We start from the raw sequence: 21,557 nt of genomic DNA, 5'->3' as shown, positions 1-21,557 counted from the left end.
GGAATCAAAAGGACACAATGCTGCAAGATACTTTGCTAGCTAGCTTCACTACCACTTTGTTCTATTTGAGAACTAGCTTATGCCTTCAATATATCTCATGAGACAACCCTTTGAGTTTGGTAATAACTGTCCATCCTTCCTTCCCCAGTGTATGACTTCTTCCTATTGATTGTCAGATTTGCTCCTGCTAGGTACCAGCACAACCAAAAGTAGTCACTTACTTTTATTATTTCTTTCAGGGTGTTTGTTGGACAACAAGCAATGGGCATCAGCCAGTAAGTATAAGTGTGAAAAACATTGGAGGCACTGTCTTAATACAGTTACAAAGGAAAATTCCTTAAAAAATGTCTTCTAATTCCATTGCTAATAAAGTAATGAGTTTCAGCACCGAGTGATTTGAAAATTGGGTAGGGTGGGTGGTAATAATTCTTGACACCTTGAATACCCAACCCTTTCATCAAATGAAAATAGTGACAAAACATTACAAGCACCACTCCAGAAGTCAGAAGATTACTTTTGGCCGGGTTTACTAGTTGAATTGTTCACAATAGGGCAGATTGACTAATAATAATGTCTAATTCTTAGGCGGTGACAGACACAGTCTAACAATGTACCAGATTTAAGTGTCTTATGCTGGATGATAAATCTGATGCCTCTCTAGACTGCCTAATAGGAGTTTATAACACCTATTAGTTAGGTCACATTCTGCCAAAATTGTGCACAAAAATTTTGTTTTATTTTTTGGTGCACATTGTCATGTCGTATGCATGGACCGACTGACAAATTTTAGCCTGGGGGGCAAGCACACAGCACTGGCCCATGTGTAGCGGCCCACCATTAACCTGTTTAACTCCGCTTACCATATAAAGGTGGTATAGGTAAATGGCCTTTAAATCGCTAGGAGGCGGCAGCTGGTTGTGTTATGTTGAGATCATACACACATGTGCAATCCCAGATACAGTACATGATTGGGCCGTAGCAACAGCTTGGTCATTAGAGGGGCACGATTTACCAACTCCTGAGCTGAAGAGACTCCATAGACTATATTGGGGTCTACTCAGGATGCTGCTCCTTTAGTGAACAAATGATGCATGCAAGACTTTTTTGTCTGGTCTTTTTGACATAATCTAAGTCAAATACAGCAACAGAATCAACAACATAAATATAGCACTAGAACCAAACCCCTAAGTCAAATACAGCACCAGAACCACAGCACCAGAACCAAGTCTATAAGTCAAATACAGCACCAGAACCACCTTCACTGTGTGAATACAGCACCAGAACAAAGTCTATAAATAAAATACACCACCAGAACCAAGTTCACTGCATGAATACAGCCCCAGAACCAATTATGTAAGTCAAACACATCACCAGAACCAAGTTTACTGCATGAATACAGAACCAGAACCAAGATCACTGCATAAATACAGCACTAGAACCAAGTATCCTACATGAATACAGCACCAGAACCAAGTTCACTGTGTCACGGTGCGGTTCACCGTGACGTGTGTGGCCGTGTAGGCTGGCTGCAGTTACCCTGGCGTACTGGCTGCAGGAGACTGCTGGTTGCTAGGGGCTATGTGCTGGCCTCAGTGTCTGGTGTGAACCTTTCCCGTGTACATGTGTACCCCTTTGACTGTTTCTGGATTTATGTTTATGTTTGCTGGTTGCAATGGGCAACATCCAGTGCTTCTGTCTGGGTGGTTCCTGTGTATCTGCTTCTGTTTGGTTATGTTGGGGTTAATTTCCCTGTTCTATGCCTGTGCTTCTATGGCTGGGTAGGGCTTTTCAGGTGCCTCGTTTAGTAGCCTTATCTTCCTGTGAGCTGGGAGGCTGGGGGTCACTCAGTCTTGTTCTGTTTCTTGGTTTAGCTCCTTGCTGCTGACCGAAGGGGTCTTACCATCCCCCCGTTTGCATGGTTCTGTCTGGTTTTACATTATTGGTTTTACATGAATTCTGTTTCTGGTATCTTGTTTATCCTTGCCTGATTTGTATCTGTTCTGCATTGTGCTCTGTACCTGCCCTGTCTGATTTATTATATTTTGGTCTGTTATCATGTGTTCTCTTCCATGTATCGCCTAGCAGTGCGTAACTAAATCTGAGAGCCTAGCAGAGGTGATCTGCTGTCTGTTCCGTGATCGCCTAGCAGTGCGTAACTGCGTCCGCTATGTATTCTGTCCTAGTCCTGTCTGGCAGTGTTTCACTGCTTCCATGTTACCTTTGGAAGAGGGTTCCTGTGTTCCCCGGAGGGGGAATGCCCACTCAATCTGTATCTCATTCTGTTTCTGTACCTGCTGTCTTTGCTTGTAGTTGTGGTACCATTGCTGGTATCTTCTGTTATGCCAGACCAGCTGCCACTTATTTGGTGTTACTCTTGGAGTCACCCCTGGCAACTACTGTGGCTCAAGTCTATCCTCACCACCAGAGGCACTAGTGAAAACCAGGTGTTACTTAGTTACGCCCCTCCAGTGCTAGCCAGTCAGTGGCAATAGTGGGTTCACACCCGCTGGTCCGTTACACACTGCATAAATACAGTACCAGACCATGTTCACTGCATGAATACAGCACCAGAACCAAACCTATAAGTCAAATACACCAACAGAAACAACAAAAATATAGCACCAGAACCAAAACCCATAAGTCAAATACAGCACCAGAACCATGTTCACTACATAGATACAGCACCAGAACCAAGTTCACTGCATAAATATAGCACCAGAACCGTGTGCAGTACATACAGTACAGACCAAAAGTTTGGACACACCACCTCATTCAAAGAGTTTTCTTTATTTTCATGACTATGAAGGCATCAAAACTATGAATTAACACATGTGGAATTATATACATAACAAACAAGTGTGAAACAACAGAAAATATGTCATATTCTAGGTTCTTCAAAGTAGCCACCTTTTGCTTTGATTACTGCTTTGCACACTCTTGGCATTCTCTTGATGAGCTTCAAGAGGTAGTCCCCTGAAATGGTCTTCCAACAGTCTTGAAGAAGTTCCCAGAGATGCTTAGCACTTGTTGGCCCTTTTGCCTTCACTCTGCGGTCCAGCTCACCCCAAACCATCTCGATTGGGTTCAGGTCCAGTGACTGTGGAGGCCAGGTCATCTGGCGCAGCACCCCATCACTCTCCTTCATGGTCAAATAGCCCTTACTTTCAAAGTTTTCCCAATTTTTCCGCTGACTGACTGACCTTAATTTCTTAAAGTAATGATGGCTACTCATTTTTCTTTACTTAGCTGCTTTTTTCTTGCCATAATACAAATTCTAACAGTCTATTCAGTAGGACTATCAGCTGTGTATCCACCTGACTTCTCCTCAACGCAACTGATAATCCCAACCCCATTTATAAGGCAAGAAATCCCACTTATTAAACCTGACAGGGCACACCTGTGAAGTGAAAACCATTTCAGGGGACTATCTCTTGAAGCTCATCAAGAGAATGCCAAGAGTGTGCAAAGCAGTAATCAAAGCAAAAGGTGGCTACTTTGAAGAACCTAGAATATGACATATTTTCAGTTGTTTCACACTTGTTTGTTATGTACATAATTCCACATGTGTTAATTTATAGTTTTGATGCCTTCAGTGTGAATCTACAATTTTCATAGTCATGAAAAAAAAGAAAACTCTTTGAATGAAAAGGTGTGTCCAAACTTTTGGTCTGTACTGTATATACAACACTAGATTTTAAAAGTTCAGTAAAGATACCATTTGAGTAGTCAGGTCAGTCCTCACGAAATAAGCTTGTATGGTGTGAAACTATAGCTCCTAGTATGGCCTAAACCATAGTAAAGGGATGCTGGGAGTTGTTTCATAAAACAGCATGCTACCACCCATCATCAGCTGCAGATCATCCAGGTGACTACAGCACTCATCATACACAGAATAATAATTTCCATTTGGTGACTTACAGGTGATGTCTCCTCCTGAGCTCTTCTCCATCTGGTTCAGACCACCATGATGACATTTCTTGCTGAGAAGATGTCTTCAGCCTCTCTCTTTACCAACACGTTGGCACCTTGCCTACTAACATAAACTCCTCTCAGTGCAACATGCTGTGCCCTGAATATTACAGAAGCATTAGTGTTACACACAGGGACCCCAATGGTAGTGCCACATACTGTGCCCTCTGTGTATAGTGCCACATGCTCTGTGCCCTTTGTATATAGTGCCATGTGCTCTGTCCCCCCTGTATATAGTGTCACATGCTCTGTGCCCTCTGTATATAGTGTCATATGCCCTGTGCCCTCTGTTTATAGTGCCACACGCAGTTCCTCTGATGTTAGTGCAACTTGTTCTGTGCCCCCTGTATATAGTGCTACATGTTTGATGCCTCTTATAAATAGTGCCACTTATATGTGTCCCTTTTATGTATAGTATGTCTTATATATGCCCCACTGTATGTATAGTACCTCTTATATGTGTCCCCTTTATGTATAGTGCCTCTTATATGTGCCCCTTTTACTTATAGCGCCTCTTATATGTGTCCCTTTTATGTAAAGCACCTCTTATATGTGCTCCCTTAAAGGGGTTATCCCATGACTAATGTAAAAAATGAAAATCAGCCATCATATAGTACATGACAATCTCTTTCTAACAAAGCTAGAACCAGTCCTGTACCTCACATGGATCCAGAGATCTTCTCATTCATTGCTCTGCTAGATTTGTATCAAGCTGACAGCTCAAGGGGAGTGTCTTTCCTGCTGCAGCTCAGGGAGGTGTGTCTCAGCTCTGCCTCTCACAGCTCAGGGGGCGTGTCTCAGCTCTGCCTATCACAGCTCAGGAGGCAGTTGAAGGATGAAACTGAGCGTGGCTTTCTCAGTGAGCAGGACAAAGAAATAAAATAAAATAAAACTGCAGGTGGCGCTATACAGATATATTTTACTGAATAATTCAGTGGCTATGCAAAATTTTTACATGCAATTACAAAATTCTGATCCATGTGCTGGTTTGAAAACTGTAGAATACTTTTCGTGGGACAACCCCTTTAATGTATAGTTCCTCTTATATGTGCCCCCTTTATATATAGTGCTTCTCATATGTGCCTCCTTGATGTATAGCAGCTCTTATATGTACCCCCTGTATGTATAGTACCTCTTATATGTGCCCCTTTATGTTTAGTGCCTCCTATATGTGCCTCCATTATATATAGTGCCTCTTACATATGGCCCCTGAATACAGTGTACACACACTGTATTATAATACACGGTAGAAGCTAGTATGCAGTGGGTAATAGAAAGTGTGACGACACTGGGGACATGTTGCTGATGGGCACGTGGTGAGAGGTATAATAGATGCAGTGCATATATATAGGGTATACAGCAGTGTGCTGATATGTGTGGTACTAGTTAAAAATTTCACCTTGTATTACAAATATCAGTACACTGCTGTATATACTATACATCTGTACACACTGCTATTATACCTCATACCTCACTTATCAGTGCACTGCTGTGTATACTATATATCCGTACCCAATGCCTCTATTATAATTTTATAATACATGCAGTATACGGTATACAGATGTATAGTATATAAAGCAGTGTACTGATATACTGTATGACAGATGAATTCCATCTCGTATCTCACATGAGTACACTGCTTTATATACTATATACCGGTACACACTGCATGTATTATACCTTGTAACTCACATATCATTACACTGCTGGATATACGATATACCTGTACCCACTTCATCTTTTATACCTTGTACCTGACGTATCAATACTCTGGATTGTATGCTAATTATCTGTACAAACTGCATCTATTATACCTCGTATCTGACATATCAGTACTCTGTGTGTATACTATGTGTCAGGTGCGGGGTATAAAAGATGCAGTGGGTACAGATATATGTGGACAGTAGGGTGTTTCATTTTTCCAAAGATATGATTTTTATATGACTCTGCTTATGCCCCGAGTCTCAGTGATGTAAAAGATATATATGCCAAACTTTAAGAAGATTGGATAATATTTAGGAGTTGCGGGTAGTCGAGCTTCACAGAATAGTCGTCACCAAGCTAACAAAAGAAGGGATTGCATCTTTCAAAGATTAATGTGATGGATACCACCCCTCGTGCCTGCTTGACGTCAACTACGTCGAGCTCACGGGACGCGGTATGGTCCCTGGTTACCAAGACGTGACGTTACACCCTCCTCGAGGAGCATGTAAGGTCAGCTTGGTACAGTTTACACAGAAACCTCCTGTCCACGTGGGCACAGAGAGGCAACAAGCTGAGAGAGCCTTTTCACTGCCACTGTGAAACAGCACTTCTCAGCCCGGGTAATCTGCCACTAGCTTCTCATTTGATATAAGCCCGGTCCACTAACGTGATTATGTAGGGTGAGAAACCAACCCGCGGTAGCTTATAACTAGGCCGAAAAATGGACGTGGGGATTTGTGATTGAGATACAAGACAGCACAAGATTAAATTATATATATTAATCGCTTTAAGAGCACACTAGATAACACAATATACACTAAGTATATATACAGTGGTCTGAGGTTACAAATACAGGTAATAGGGTACAAACAGGATTACACAGAGTACAAGTCGGTTACCGGGTAGATGAATGTTCCTTTGGGTTATGGATAGTCCTTTGCTGTATTCACATGGAGGGGAGTGATGTCAGCTGGTAGCAGGTCCCTCTAAACACATGGCACGATGTGACCCTCCTTCAGAGAAAAGACACGCCCGCTTGCTGGCACAAGCCTTTTAACCTGTATCCGGCCCCATCCCTCACGGCCTCTGGGAGTGGCCCCCACTCTCTGCTGATCCTGGCAGCTCAATGACCCACAAAACCCTTTAGGGTTCATAGCTTCAGACCAGAACGTCACAGGGGGATGGTTCTGGGACCAACAGATCCACCTGGGTTCCGGCTACAAGTAGAGTCCAAACATGGTACCGTTAGTTGGTTTCTGTGGGGAGATATGTATATCTCCCTTCCCTGGCATCCCACCACCAAACTAAGACCATGGGCATGTTAATTGTGGCCACCGGGACACAAATATGTATCTGGTTTGCACCTGTGATGGATGGGCGATTCATAATTCCTTATAAATCGCCGGTTCCATGATGTCTGCTAGATTTGATTGAACTGGGGAATGGCTTAGACCCCTGCAGGAAGGTGTTCCTGCAGGATCCGTGCTGTCTGAATCGGTTGTGAAATTGTAAACGAAGGTGGCCTGCAAGAAGTTCCCAGCCATATGGCTAGGCTTTGAAGCAGGGCCCTCCTGTGGAGTTCACTACCTCTGCTATCTTTCAGCAAACAAGTGCGGATGCGGGGCGATTTTCACGCACGGTTGCTAGGAGACGATCGGGATGGGGACCCGATCTTTATTATTTTCCTTTATAACATGGTTATAAGGGAAAATAATAGCATTCTTAATACAGAATGCTTAGTAAAATAGGGCTGGAGGGGTTAAAAAAATAAATAAAAAAATTTAACTCACCTCATCCACTTGTTCGCGCAGCCCGGCTTCTTTTCTGTCTTCTTCTTTGCTGTCCAGGAGGAAAAGGACCTGTGGTGACGTCACTGCGCTCATCACATGGTCCATCACATGATCCATCACCATGGTGATGGATCATGTGACGGACCATATGATGAGCGCAGTGACGTCACCACAGGTCCTTTTCCTCAAAGAAGAAGAAAGAAGAGAAGCCGGGCTGCGTGAACAAGTGGATTAAGGTGAGTTAAATTCTTCCTTCCGCCCTATTTTACTAAGCATTCTGTATTAAGAATGCTATTATTTTCCCTTATAACCATGTTATAAGGGAAAATAATAAAATCTACACAACACCTAACCCAAACCCGAACTTCGGTGATGAAACGTATTAAAATGTTTTGCACTCACGTGGAAAAATCGCGCATTTTCCCGCGACGCACCTGCATCTTATCCGGCCCAAATCCATGACGCCCGTGTGAAAGAGGCCTTAGTCTTGTGTTTTTCTTTGATTCATTTTGTCTGGTTCTGTCTATGACCATGCTTGTGCTTCTGGTGCCTGGAGAGAATTCCTGATCCCTGTTTGGGGGTGAAAGGGTGAAAACCAGGGGACCTCCAGGACCAGTTTGTTGGCATAATGGTTCCACAACCATTGTCCCTAACACTTGTCTGGAGTGTGAAGTTATTTTTTGACTGTGGTCTGTATTCTCAGTTATGTAGCAGAGGTCTGGGGTCTGTAGTTATTTTTCGGGGTCTTTATTTGTTCTGAGGGTTCATTTATTTAGGACTCTATCCATATTTATTTTGGGGTCTGATGTGAGTCTGTATTTTTTTAGGGGCTTTGGATCTGTATTTATTCTGGGTCTGCATTTACTCTATGTTCTGAGATCTGTATTTATTTCAAGGTCTGGGTCTGTATTTTGACGTACAATCTGGGGTTATACTGAGGTCTGTACTTATTTTGGAGTCTGTTTATTCTAGGTTTTATCCATTTCACAGTATGGTGAAGTACTAAAGTGATTACAATGCAGAAGGTTAGAGGTGCTTAGGGGCATTGCCTATGTAAATATATATATTTTTTTTAAATTGAGTAATGCTTATCACACCTCTTCTTTTGGAACCTAATGTTGCCATTCAAAGCCAGCTGTCAGTATATTAGGATTCTTTCTCCCAGATATACTGTATAGACCACCACCTCTTCTTTACCAATGAGCCAATGACTATAATTTTGAATTGATGTTATGGTTTTTTTTTATTATTATTTGCATTTATTTTTGCATATGGCCCTAAACTGTCATATTCTGGCCCATGGGAGGAGGGGGTACAGCTGTAGTTTTCCACACAGTAATTTAGTGAAATAGCATCAAAGAGACAGGAAAAAATGAGGAGCATGGAAAATGAATATTATTGGCTTAGTGCACAGAGTGTGGGCCTTACAATTGCAGCAAGCCAGTCCCAGGAGGCTCTACTAGTTCCAGGGTTAGGATGCCAAGCGGTGGTGTGGCTATGTAATGCGTCACGGTGCTCCTACCCAGACAATGGCGCTCCAAGGTTAGGCCACGTAGCAGCTATACAGAAGGTTTGTACTTGGTAGGAGATGGAATAAGTAAGGTCCAGACTTTAATGCAAGTTGAGTTGGTTTTACTTGATGCTTGAATAAACAGGTAGCAGCTCATACAGAATCATGGTAGTTGTTGGCTCCAGCAGGTTTTAGGGTACACTGGCAGGTGAACTGGGTTCCCTTCTCTATTACTACTGTGCTGAACTGTCTCCCTTTTGTCTGTTTTCTTGTAAGGTGCTTCCTTTATCTGGGCTTCACGCCATGGATAGCAATCTCAGTGCCCCGTGGGCTTCTGATCACACTTTGCTAGACTTTTGAACTCCTCCAACCTCTTGGCTAGGGCTGGCTTAAAGGGTTTCTACCACCACATTTTGACCTAATTAGCTGTCAGACACTAGCGATCTGCTAGTGTCTGCTGTACCTAACCATGCTATTGTAATTCCTTAATCTGCAGCGGTTACCCTAAAAAACGTAGTTTTATTGGTATGCAAATGAGCCTCTAGGTGCTATGGGGGCGTCTTTTCAGCACCTAGAGGCTCCGTCCACTCACCATTTCTGCCGCCCAGCGCGCTCCAGCCCGCCCCTCTCCTCTAGATTGACAGCCTACTTGCGCCTGCGCCGTGTGCTTCTGTATTCGGTGCAGGCGCAGTGACTGTCTCCCTGCGCCGGCATCTTCACTGCGCCTGCGCCGATTACGGAGCAGGGAGCAGTCCAACAGTCACTGCGCCTGCACCGAATACAGAAGCACACGGCGCAGGCGCAAGTAGGCTGTCAATCTAGAGGAGAGGGGCGGGCTGGAGCGCGCTGGGCGGCAGAAATGGTGAGTGGACGGAGCCTCTAGGTGCTGAAAAGACACCCCCATAGCACCTAGAGGCTCATTTGCATACCAATAAAACTACGTTTTTTAGGGTAACCGCTGCAGATTAAGGGATTACAATAGCATGGTTAGGTACAGCAGACACTAGCAGATCGCTAGTGTCTGAAAGCTAATTGGGTCAAAATGTGGTGGTAGAAACCCTTTAACTTAAACTGCTGATTCTCTGCTTTGCTTCCTGTCCAGGTTCTAGGCCAGGACTGCACTGCATTGCTACTCTAGCCGCTGGCTGGACTAGATTCGACCAGACTAGATTAGACTCAACAGGAAAAAAAACACCTCCCCTTGGAGGATCTGGACATGGAGGAGGGGGAGAATGGAATGGTTATTTCCATTCTAACTATAGCTCATTGCCAGACACACTGCAACCTGTTGGTAAACCAGGCACAGTGCATGAAACACAATACATAACAGTTACATAGCACCTAATGAACAGACTTGGAAACAGCAGGCATGGTGGTGTCACATATTGGTTAGGAATTTAAGACAGTAGCAGGTTGCAGGATTGGTAGTGCCTGCTCTGGGGTACTACACAATCAAAATAAGGAATATACACACAACCTTTCTATCAGTACTAAGAGTAATATGCATTAAGATTTTCTTGTAATGTTACAAGTGCTTTAATCATTTACTATGTAACCTCTACTTCTTTTATAACCCAGGTGCTCTTCAAAAACCAATTCTTCAGTTAGTTACAGAAGATACTCAAAAGAACGTTATGAAAGGTGACAACATTGCATTGAGTTGTATTACAGTATCAGGGAGCATTTTTTATTTAGTGCATGAAAAATCAAATGGAAAGAATGAAACTAGAGAAGACAGCCATGGCAAATTTTCCTTTATGAACATTCAGATTGAACAAGATGGGGACTATTCCTGCAAATACTGCAATGATCATAGAAACTGTTCTGAGTTCAGCTCTCCATTGAATATTTATGTCCGAGGTAAGTGCACTGGTGACCATTTATTTTCCTGCAGTTATATAAACCATAGTACTGGGGGCATAAATTAATATGTTTCTCTGACCCATCTTTATTATAGTAGAGACATGCTATTTCACATGAGCGTACAGTTTGGGTGGGTTGCAAAGATGTCCATAGCCATCACAACGTGGAGATTCCTTGAAATATAGTTAGGGGGTCATTTATCAAACAGAAATACACCTAAATCAGGCATATTTCTGGCGCAGATTGCACCACAAAGATCCTTTGCGCCGCAATCTACGACTTCTCCCCACTCACACCAGGTCTAAAAAAAAAGGGGCGTGGGCAGGGACGCTTGTTTTAGGCGTAGAAAATGGTCTAAATGTAACACAGCAAGGAAGCTGCCTAGGCGTGCGCACGGGGTGTGTCGGGTGTGCCTGAGCACACCCTAATCAGGCCAACTTGAGGTTATATCACCTCCATGCTGCACTGCCATCTCGTTTGTATGTAGGGCCGGGAAGCGCTGAAAGCGCTATACTCACCTCTTCCTGGTCCTCGGTGCTCCACTGTGAAGGCTGCGCACAGTGTGAGGCCGCACTATGACCTCATACTGTGCGCGCCCACACAGCAGACTGTACAAGAGGATTACCGAGCGCGGGCAGTGAGGAGCGGCGGCATCCGGAGCAGGAAAGGTAAGTGTTTTTTTTATTTTATTTGGGGCTGATGGAGGAACTGGGGGCTGAAGAGGGGCACTGGGGGCTGATATGAGGCACTGGGGGGCTGAAGAGAGGCTGCTGAGGGACTGAAGAGGGGCACTGGGGGACTGAATAGGGGCACTGGGTGGCTGAAGAGGGGCATTGGGGGCTGATATGAGGCACTGGGGGCTAAAGAGAGGCTGCTAGGGGGCTGAAGAGGGGCACTGGGGGCTGATATGAGGCACTGGGGGGGCTGACGAGGGGCACTGGGGGCTCATATGAGGCACTGGGGGCTGAAGAGAAGCTGCTGGGGGGCTGAAGAGGGGCACTGGAGCGCTGATATGAGGCACTGGGGACTGATATAAGGCATTGGGGGCTGATATGAGTCACTGGGGGCTGATATGAGGCACTGGGGCTCTTATCTGAGACCTGATTGGGGGTCATTCACATTGGGGTCTGAGCTGAGGTCTGATTGGGGGTCTGATCTGAGGTCTTATTGGGGTGTTATTAACATTGGGGGTCTTATTGGGGCTGTCAGCTGAGGTATGATTAACATTGGGGGTCTGATTGGTGGTCTGGTGTAATGAAACATTTTTTTTCTTATTGTCCCCCTCTAAAACCTAGGTGCGTCTTATGGGCCGGAGCATCTAATAGGGCGAAAAATACAGTAAGTTTAAAAGTGATTTCTTCTCCCTTCATTATATTGATAGTGCGGGTCTGTATGTATGTATGCAGAGTGTATATATATGTGTGTGTGTGTATGTCTATATAATATAAACATACATACACACGCGCGTGGTGTGTGTGTCTGTGCTTTAGGGTGCACACCCTAATGCAATAGGCTGTGCATGCCTATGGGAAGCGGTCTTACATTTAGCAGTGACAGAGAATCCGTTGAAGTTATGTAGAGGCCAGCGCCTCTTTATAACTTTGGTGGATCCACCGCCAGGTATAGGATTATTAAGATGGGCGTCTAAAACGCTGGTCTTAAAGGGGTATTTCCATCTCAGACAATGGGGGCATATCGCTAGTATATGCCTCCATTGTCTGATACAACGAGAACGGAGCGAGGAGAGCTGTGGCTGGAGGACCCCGGATATCCTGAGGTCCATCCACCACCAAGCGCTGCTCCCCACTGGTCCCGTAGAAGTGAATGGGAGCGTACCATGCACGCGCGGCCCCTGCTCCCATTAATTTCTATGGGGAAGACGGAAATAGCCAAGCCAGCTGGCTCAGCTATTTTCGGCGGCCACATAGAAATTAATGGAGGGCGGCTGCGCATGCGCAGTGTGCCCTCCGTTCATTTCCCTGCTCCATTCTTATTGTAGGTGCGGGTCCCAGAGGTGAGACACGCACCTATCAGACAATGAGGGCATATCCTAGCGATTTGCCCCCATTGTCTGAGATGGCAAAACCCTTTAATAAATGTGCCCCTTAATCTTTTCTTCATCTGTTTATAAATTCTTCTTTATGCCAGATAACTGAATTAATGCAATCTTTTATGAGATTTAAAAGCTGAACACTATAAAGGATATTGTCTCCTGTTGTTATTACCTAGGCTGCCAAGAAAGTTTGCCCAGTAGTAGAGTAATGCCTGAAAGGGATTATCTGATATCACAAACAGCCCCCCCATGTAACAGGGCCCCTCAGAGGTAATATACTTAACTGGTCCCCGCACTGCCGCTGCTGCTTCTCCCTGTGTACGGATGAAAACATCTAATGTTGGGGACAAGCAGCCAATGGCAGGCAGGGACAGGGACAAGCCTCCCTAGTAGGGTTGAGCCGAACTTTAGGATTTTTGGACCCCGGACCAGAACCCGAACTTTTCAGTAAAAGTTTGGGTTCGAGTTCGGTGATCGGTGAGTTAATTGCGCTTTTTGAAAGGCTGCAGAGCAGCCAATCAACAAGTGTTTAACTCGTGTGCCCTTAGAAGCCATCACAACCTTGCCTACTAATGGCATGACTGTGATTGGCCAGTGAAGCATGTGACCCAGCCTCTATATAAGCTGGAGTCACGTAGCGCTGCACGTCACTCTGCTCTGATTAGTGTAGGGATAGGATGCTGCTGCTGTGAGGGAGAGAATAGGAAAGAATCTTTTATCAGAAGTGCTTGTTTACCGCAGCGATCTACAGCGATTTTGTTTTGTGGGTGCAGTGCACAATATTTTTACCCTGCCCTGAGCCCAGTGACACTGAAAAATAAATTTTATCCGTCTGTTAGTTAGGTGGGCGTCGGCTGCCATTTTATGCAAGTTCAGTGCACCAGCACAGCATATGTGCTTTTGTAACAGTCAAATACAAGCTTAAAATACTGCAATTATATTCTGGCTTTAAAAAAAAATCGCTAATTTTTGGCAATACCCTACATCTTGGGTCTTTGCTGCATTTTTCAGTGTGAAATACAAGCTTGAAATACTGCCATAATATTCTGGGTTTAAAAAAAACACCAATTTTTGGCAATACCCTACATCTGGGGCCTTTGATGCATTTGTCAGTGTGAAATACAAGTTTGAAATACTGCCATAATATTCTAGGTTTAAAAAAACACCCATTTTTTGGCAATACCCTACATCTGGGGCCTTTGCTGCATTTGTCAGTGTGAAATACAAGCTTGAAATACTGCCATAATATTCTGGGTTTGAAAAAACACAAATTTTTGGCAATACTCTACATCTGGGGCCTATGCTGCATTTGTCACTGTGAAATACAAGCTTGAAATACTGCAATAATATTCTGGGCTTAAAAAAACACCCATTTTTGGCAATACCCTACATCTGCAGCCTTTTCTGCATCTGTCAGTGTTAAATACAAGCTTGAAATACTGCAATAATATTCTGTGTTTAAAAAAACATCCATTTTGGGCAAAATACTAAATTAGCGGCCTTTGCTGCATTTGTCAGTTTGAAATACAAGCTTGAAATACTGCCATAATATTCTGTGTTTAAAAAAACATCCATTTTGGGCAAAATACTAAATTAGCGGCCTTTGCTGCATTTGTCAGTTTGAAATACAAACTTGAAATACTGCCATAATATTCTGGGTTTGAAAAAACACAAATTTTTGGCAATACTCTACATCTGGGGCCTTTGCTGCATTTGTCACTGCGAAATACAAGCTTGAAATACTGCAATAATATTCTGGGCTTAAAAAAACACCAATTTTTGGCAATACCCTACATCTGCAGCCTTTTCTGCATCTGTCAGTGTTAAATACAAGCTTGAAATACTGCAATAATATTCTGTGTTTAAAAAAACATCCATTTTGGGCAAAATACTAAATTAGCGGCCTTTGCTGCATTTGTCAGTTTGAAATACAAGCTTGAAATACTGCCATAATATTCTGTGTTTAAAAAAACATCCATTTTGGGCAAAATACTAAATTAGCGGCCTTTGCTGCATTTGTCAGTTTGAAATACAAGCTTGAAATACTGCCATAATATTCTGGGTTTAAAAAAAACACCCATTTTTGACAATACCCTACATTTGCGGCTTTTGCTGCATCTGTCAGTGTGAAATACAAGCTTGAAATACTGCCATAATATTCTGGGTTTAAAAAAACACCCATTTTGGGCAAAATACTAAATTAGCGGCCTTTGCTGCATTTGTCAGTTTTGGAAATAAAAGCATTAGATACTGCTGTTATATTCTGTTATTAAAAAAACATTCATTTTGGGCAAAATACTAAATTAGCGGCCTTTGCTGCATCTGTCAGTGTGAAATTCAAGCTTGAAAAACTGCCATAATATTCTGGGTTTAAAAAAACACCCATTTTTGGCAATACCCTACATCTGCGGCCTTTTCTGCATCTGTCAGTGTGAAATACAAGCTTGAAATACTGCATTAATATTCTGGGTTTAAAAAAAAACGCCCATTTTGGGCAAAATACTAAATTAGCGGCCTTTGCTGCATTTGTCAGTTTGAAATACAAGCTTGAAATACTGCCATAATATTCTGGGTTTAAAAAAAACACCCATTTTTGGCAATACCCTACATTTGCGGCTTTTGCTGCATCTGTCAGTGTGAAATACAAGCTTGAAATACTGCCATAATATTCTGGGTTTAAAAAAACACCCATTTTTGGCAAAATACTAAATTAGCGGCCTTTGCTGCATTTGTCAGTGTTGGAAATAAAAGCATTAGATACTGCTGTTGTTTTCTGTTATTAAAAAAACACCCACTTTGGGCAAAATACTAAATTAGCGGCCATTGCTGCATTTGTCAGTTTGAAATACAAGCTTGAAATACTGCCATAATATTCTGGGTTTAAAATAAAAACATTTTGGGCAAAATACTAAATTAGCTTTCTTTGGTGCATTTGTCAGTGTGAAATACAAAAGTTAGATACTGCTGTTATATTCTGTTATTAAAAAAAAACACCCATTTTGGGCAAAATACTAAATTAGCGGCCTTTGCTGCATCTGTCAGTGTGAAATTCAAGCTTGAAAAACTGCCATAATATTCTGGGTTTAAAAAAACACCCATTTTTGGCAATACCCTACATCTGCGGCCTTTTCTGCATCTGTCAGTGTGAAATACAAGCTTGAAATACTGCATTAATATTCTGGGTTTAAAAAAAAACACCCATTTTGGGCAAAATACTAAATTTGCGGCCTTTGCTGCATCTGTCAGTGTGAAATACAAGCTTGAAATACTGCAATAATATTCTGCTATTTAAAAAAACACCCATTTTGGGCAAAATACTAAATTGGCAGCCTTTGCTGCATCTGTCAGTGTGAAATACAATCTTGAAATACTGCAATAATATTCTGTGTTTAAAAAAACATCCATTTTGGGAAAAATACTAAATTAGCGGCCTTTGCTGCATTTTTCAGTGTGAAATACAAGCGTTAGATACTGCTGTTATATTCTGTTATTAAAAAAACACCCATTTTGGGCAAGATACTAAATTTGCAGAGAATGAGGAGAGAGTCAAATAAGGGACGTGGCCCCGGTCGTGGTGCTGCTGGTGGAGCTCCTGTTGCAGGGAGAGGACGTGGTCGATCTGTGCCAGCTACAAGCACAAGTGAAACACCTTCCTCAGGTGCGAGTAGGCGACTGAACCTGCAGCGGTATTTGGTCGGTCCTAATGCGGCTCTACGGATGGTGAGGCCAGAACAAGTATAGGCGATAGTAGATTGGGTTGCTGACAGTGCCTCCAGTTCCTTCACATTGTCTCCCACCCAGTCTCCTGCTGAAAGATTAGAGTTGGCACCTGCAGCCGATGTCCTTCAGTCTTTCACCTCAGCCCCTTGCAAATCAGCCAAGCAGTCTAAGCCCCAAGTCATGCAGCAGTCTCTTCTGCTTTTTGATGACTCTACTAGCAGGGTTTCCCAGGGCCATCCACATAGCCCTGCCCCAGAAGTGGAAGAGATTGAGTGCATCGATGCCCAACCACTTATGTTTCAAGATGAGTACATGGGAGGACCACCGCAGCATGTCTCGGATGATGACGAAACACAGGTGCCAACTGCTGGGGCTTTCTGCAGTGTGAAGAACAACAAGGAGGGCAGGGGTGAAGACTGGTGGAAGATGATTTGGAGGACGATGAGGTCCTCGATCCCACATGGAATCAAGGTCATGCGAGTGACCTGTGTAGTTCGGAGGAAGAGACGGTGGTCGCACAGAGCCACCAGCACAGCAGAAGAGGGAGCAGGGTGCAAAAGCGGAGCGGCCGTCCCCTAGACAGTACGCCTGCTACTGTCCACCGCAGCAAGGGACCGAGCACACCAAAGCCAGCTCCAAGGAGTTCCCTGGCGTGGCAGTTCTTCAGAAAATGTGCTGACGACAAGACACGAGTGGTTTGCACACTGTGCAATCAGAGCCTGAAGCAAGGCGTAAACATTCTCAACCTGAGCACAATCTGCATGACCAGGCATCTAAGTGCAAAGCATGAGCTGCAGTGGAGTAGACACCTCAAAAACAAAGAAAGGTCTCTGGCTCCTCCTGCTTTCTCTTCTGCTGCAATCTCGGCCTCTTCATCCACCTCTGGAGTGACAATGGCACCTGCCACCTCGGCCACAAAGCATCTCCACAATGTCCCACGGAAGCGTTCAGCTCTCCATCCCCTAAACACTGGAGCGGAATAGGAAGTACCCCCCTACCCACCTGCGATCCCTGGCCCTGAATGCCAACATTTCAAAATTACTGGCCTTTGAAATGCTGTCATTCTGTCTGGTGGAGACGGAGAGTTTTAAAAGCCTTATGGCAGTGGCTGTTCCACAGTACATCGTGCCAAGGCCGCCACTACTTTTCCAGGCGTGCCATCCCTGCACATCCAAGCGGGGGACAAAATCAAATGTGCACTGCGCAACACCATCTGTGGCTAGGTCCACCTAACTACGGATACCTCGACCAATAAGCATGGTCAGGGACGTTATATATCTCTCTAACAGCACACTGGGTAAATGCAGTGGCGGCTGGGCCTGAGGCGGATAGCAGTTTGGCACATGTCCTTCCACCACCGAGGATTGCAGGGCGCTTCTCTTTGTTTCCTGTTGCTTCCTCCTCCTACTCTACTTCCTTATCCTCTACCGCTTCCTCATCCGGTCAGCTTAACACCTTCACCACCAACTTCAGCACAGCCAGAGGTAAACGACAGCAGGCAGTTTTAAAAATGATCTGTTTGGGGGACAAACCCCACACCGTGCAGGAGCTGTGGACGGGCATGGGACAACAGACCGATGAGTGGTTGGTGCCAGTGAGCCTCAAGCCCGGCCTGGTGGTGTGCGATAATGGGCGAAATCTCGTAGCAGCTCTAGGACTAGCCGGTTTGACACACACCCCTTGCCTGGCACATGTGCTGAATTTGGTGGTGCAGAGATTCCTTAAAAATTACCCCGATATGTCAGAGCTGCTGCATAAAGTGCGGGCCGTCTGTGCGCGCTTTCGGCGTTCTCACCCTGCTGCTGCTCACCTGTCAGCGCTGCAGCGTAACTTTGGCCTTCCCGCTCACCGCCTCATATGCAACGTGCCCACAAGGTGAAACTCCACTTTGCACATGCTGGCCAGACTGTGCGAGCAGCAGCAGGCGATAGTGGAGTTTCAGCTGCAGCAAGCACGAGTGAGTCGCTCTGCGGAACAGCACCACTTCACCACCAATGAGTGGGCCTCCATGCGAGACCTGTGTGCCTTGTTGCGCTGTTTCGAGTACTCCACGAACAGGGCCAGTGCCGATGACACCGTTCTCAGCGTTACTATCCTACTTCTATGCCTCCTTAAAAAAGAACACTTCGGGCGATGATGGAAGAGGATGTGGCACAGGAGGAGGAGGAGGAAGAGGGATGATTTCATAGGGTTTCAGGCCAGTCATTCACAAGTGGCTCCGAGGGTGGGTTCCTGCACCCACAAACGTCAGGTACACAATTGTCCAGCCAGGGCACAGTTCTAGAGGATGACAAGGTGGAGGATGATGAGGAGGAGAAACCGTGTTCACAGCATGGTGGCACCCAAACCAGCTCATGGCCATCACTGGTGCGTGGCTGGGGGGATACAGAGGACACAGACGATACACCTCCCACAGAGGACAGCTTTTCATCGCCTCTGGGCAGCCTGGCACACATGAGCGATTACATACTGCAGTATCTCCGCATCGACCGTCGAGTTGCCCACACTCTAACTTGTGCTGATTACTGGGTGGCCACGCTGCTGGATCCCCGTTACAAGGACAACGTACCGTCCTTAATACCGTCACTGGAGCGTGATTGGAAGATGCGTGAGTACAAGCACACGCTGGTAGATGCGCTGCTGGTGGCATTCCCACCTGACAGCGGGGGCACAGTGGAAGCACAAGGTGAAGGCAGAGGAGGAGGAAGAGGTTGCCAACGCAGTTGGGGTACCACCAGCCCCTCAGAAGGCAGGGTTAGCATGGCCGAAATGTGAAAAATCTTTGTTAGCACGCCAAAACAACTAGCACCACCAGCTGATATGGAACGTCTTAGCAGGAGGCAGCATTTCAGCAACATGGTGGAGCAGTATGTGTGCACACCCCTACACGTACTGAATGATGGGTCTGCCCCCTTCAACTTCTGGGTCTCCAAATTGGGAACATGGCCTGAGCTTGCCTGTTTTTATCTAGAACTTTAATACGTTCATGCCCTTTACGCCTTGGAGGTGCTGGCCTGCCCTGCAGCCAGTGTATTGTCTGAATGTGTGTTTAGCACTCCGCCTGTCCACAGCCAATGTGGACAAGCTCATGTTCATTAAAATAAACCAGGCATGGATCCCACAGGACTTGTCCATACCTTGTGCAGAATAGACATGTATACCGGCCTTACCCAGCCATTGTTAGACTGCAGCGCAATTGCTCATTGTTGTATTTTGATATTTCCCACTCTTTTGGGGTGTACCCTAATTTAAAAATAAATAAATAATTTAAACCAAAAGCCAGTGTTGGCTACCTCGTCCTCCTACACCGCTGCTTCCACCTACACCGCTATGTCCCCGCCTCCTCAACCTCCTACTCCATATGGACCTCCACCTCATACATCAAGATCATTTTTTGTTAATTTTTACGTATTTTATTTTAAGTCATTTCACTCATTTGTCTGAAACATTGTTGGGTTACATATCCCAAATTTTTGCCTTTGATATACCCCTGCTCTACCTAGTGGACAGGTTAATAAATGTCACTAACTTGTCTCTTACATTGTTGGGTGAAATTCACCAATTTTTGGCTATGATATACTCCTGCTCTACCTAGTATACAGGTTAATAAATTTCACTAATTTTTCTGTTACATAGTTAGGTGACATTCACCATTTTTTGGCTGTGAAGATATACCCCTGCTCTACCTAGTAGACAGGTTAATAAATTTCACTAATTTTTCTGTTACATAGTTGGGTGACATTCACCAATTTTTGGCTGTGATATATCCCTGCTTTACCTAGTGGACAGGTTCATAAATTTTACTAATTTGTCTGTTACATTGTCGGGTGAAATTCCCCAATTTTTGGCTATGATATACTCCTGCTCTACCTAGTGGACAAGGAAATGAATTTCACTAATTCGCCTGTTACATTCTTGGGTGACATTTTACCATTTTTGCCGTGAATAAACCCCTGCTCTGCATAGCAAAATCGTCTGTTCAATTAGTGGGTGACATGAACCCAGTTTTGCCGTGAATAAACCCCTGCTATGCATAGTTGACAGGGACTGAAATTTAAAAAAATCGTCTGTTCCATTGGTAGGTGACATTAACCTATTTTTGGTGATGAAAAACCATGCTCTGAATAGGTGACAGGGAATTATATTTTAAAAATGAATCTTTAATTGACGCGCCCCCCCCCCTCCTTTCATTCAATGCTTCAACTTTAACAACTTGTCCCACATTTCCGCTCGATCACATTGGAGCCATTGACCTCCCTTGGATGTGGTATCTCTTTCTCACGCTCCCTCTCCAGCGTGGAACCCTGATTTGCCATTAACCGTGATCAACATGGTAGGCGCAGAAAAGAACATTGAAAGTTGATAGAGAAGATATCCAAATGGATCGTGCACGTCACGCGAACGTGCGATCAGGCACAAGTTATCTAGAGTCAACAAAGCGGCAGCAGGGCCTCTCCAGTCTAACGTTTCCAAATCCAAAATACCCAGTGACATTCCCTATAATTTTTTATTAATCATTCCAATAACAGGGCATCTTAAGAGTCCTGTATTGTTATTTATCGTCACTACCTCCCCGAGTCGGAAGTGGGTAATTGCAGCGCGCCCCTCCTTTACTTGGAAGCTTCGGCTTCAATAATTTGTCCCACATTTCCGTTCGATCACATTCAATTTCATACATTGACCTTCCTTGGATGTGGTATCCCTTTCTCACGCTCCCTCTCCGGCGTGGAACCCTGATTCGCCACTAACCGTGATCAACATGGTAGGCGCAGAAAAAAACATAGAAAGTTGATAGATCAGATATCCAATTGGATCATGGACATCACTGGGACGTTTGACATGGTGGAGCAGTATGTGTGCACACACCTACACGTACTGACTGATGGGTCTGCCCCCTTCAACTTCTGGGTCTCCAAATTGGGCACATGGCCTGAGCCTGCCCTTTACG

At 44.5% G+C, this 21,557-nt stretch overlaps 1 protein-coding gene across 1 annotated transcript in view; it reads left to right on the top strand.

Annotated features, from left to right (window-relative positions):
• Positions 1–21,557, top strand: part of LOC121001626 — a 100,565-nt gene that overhangs the window by 58,728 nt on the left and 20,280 nt on the right. The window contains exons 2-3 of the mRNA XM_040432796.1: positions 240–275; positions 10,552–10,833. Of these exons, the coding sequence (XP_040288730.1) occupies positions 240–275; positions 10,552–10,833 (318 nt within the window). The remainder of the gene's footprint in view (positions 1–239; positions 276–10,551; positions 10,834–21,557) is intronic.

Source organism: Bufo bufo, chromosome 1, assembly GCF_905171765.1.
Source record: "Bufo bufo chromosome 1, aBufBuf1.1, whole genome shotgun sequence".
Classification (NCBI taxonomy): domain Eukaryota; kingdom Metazoa; phylum Chordata; class Amphibia; order Anura; family Bufonidae; genus Bufo; species Bufo bufo.
This window is presented reverse-complemented; position numbering and strand designations above follow the sequence as displayed.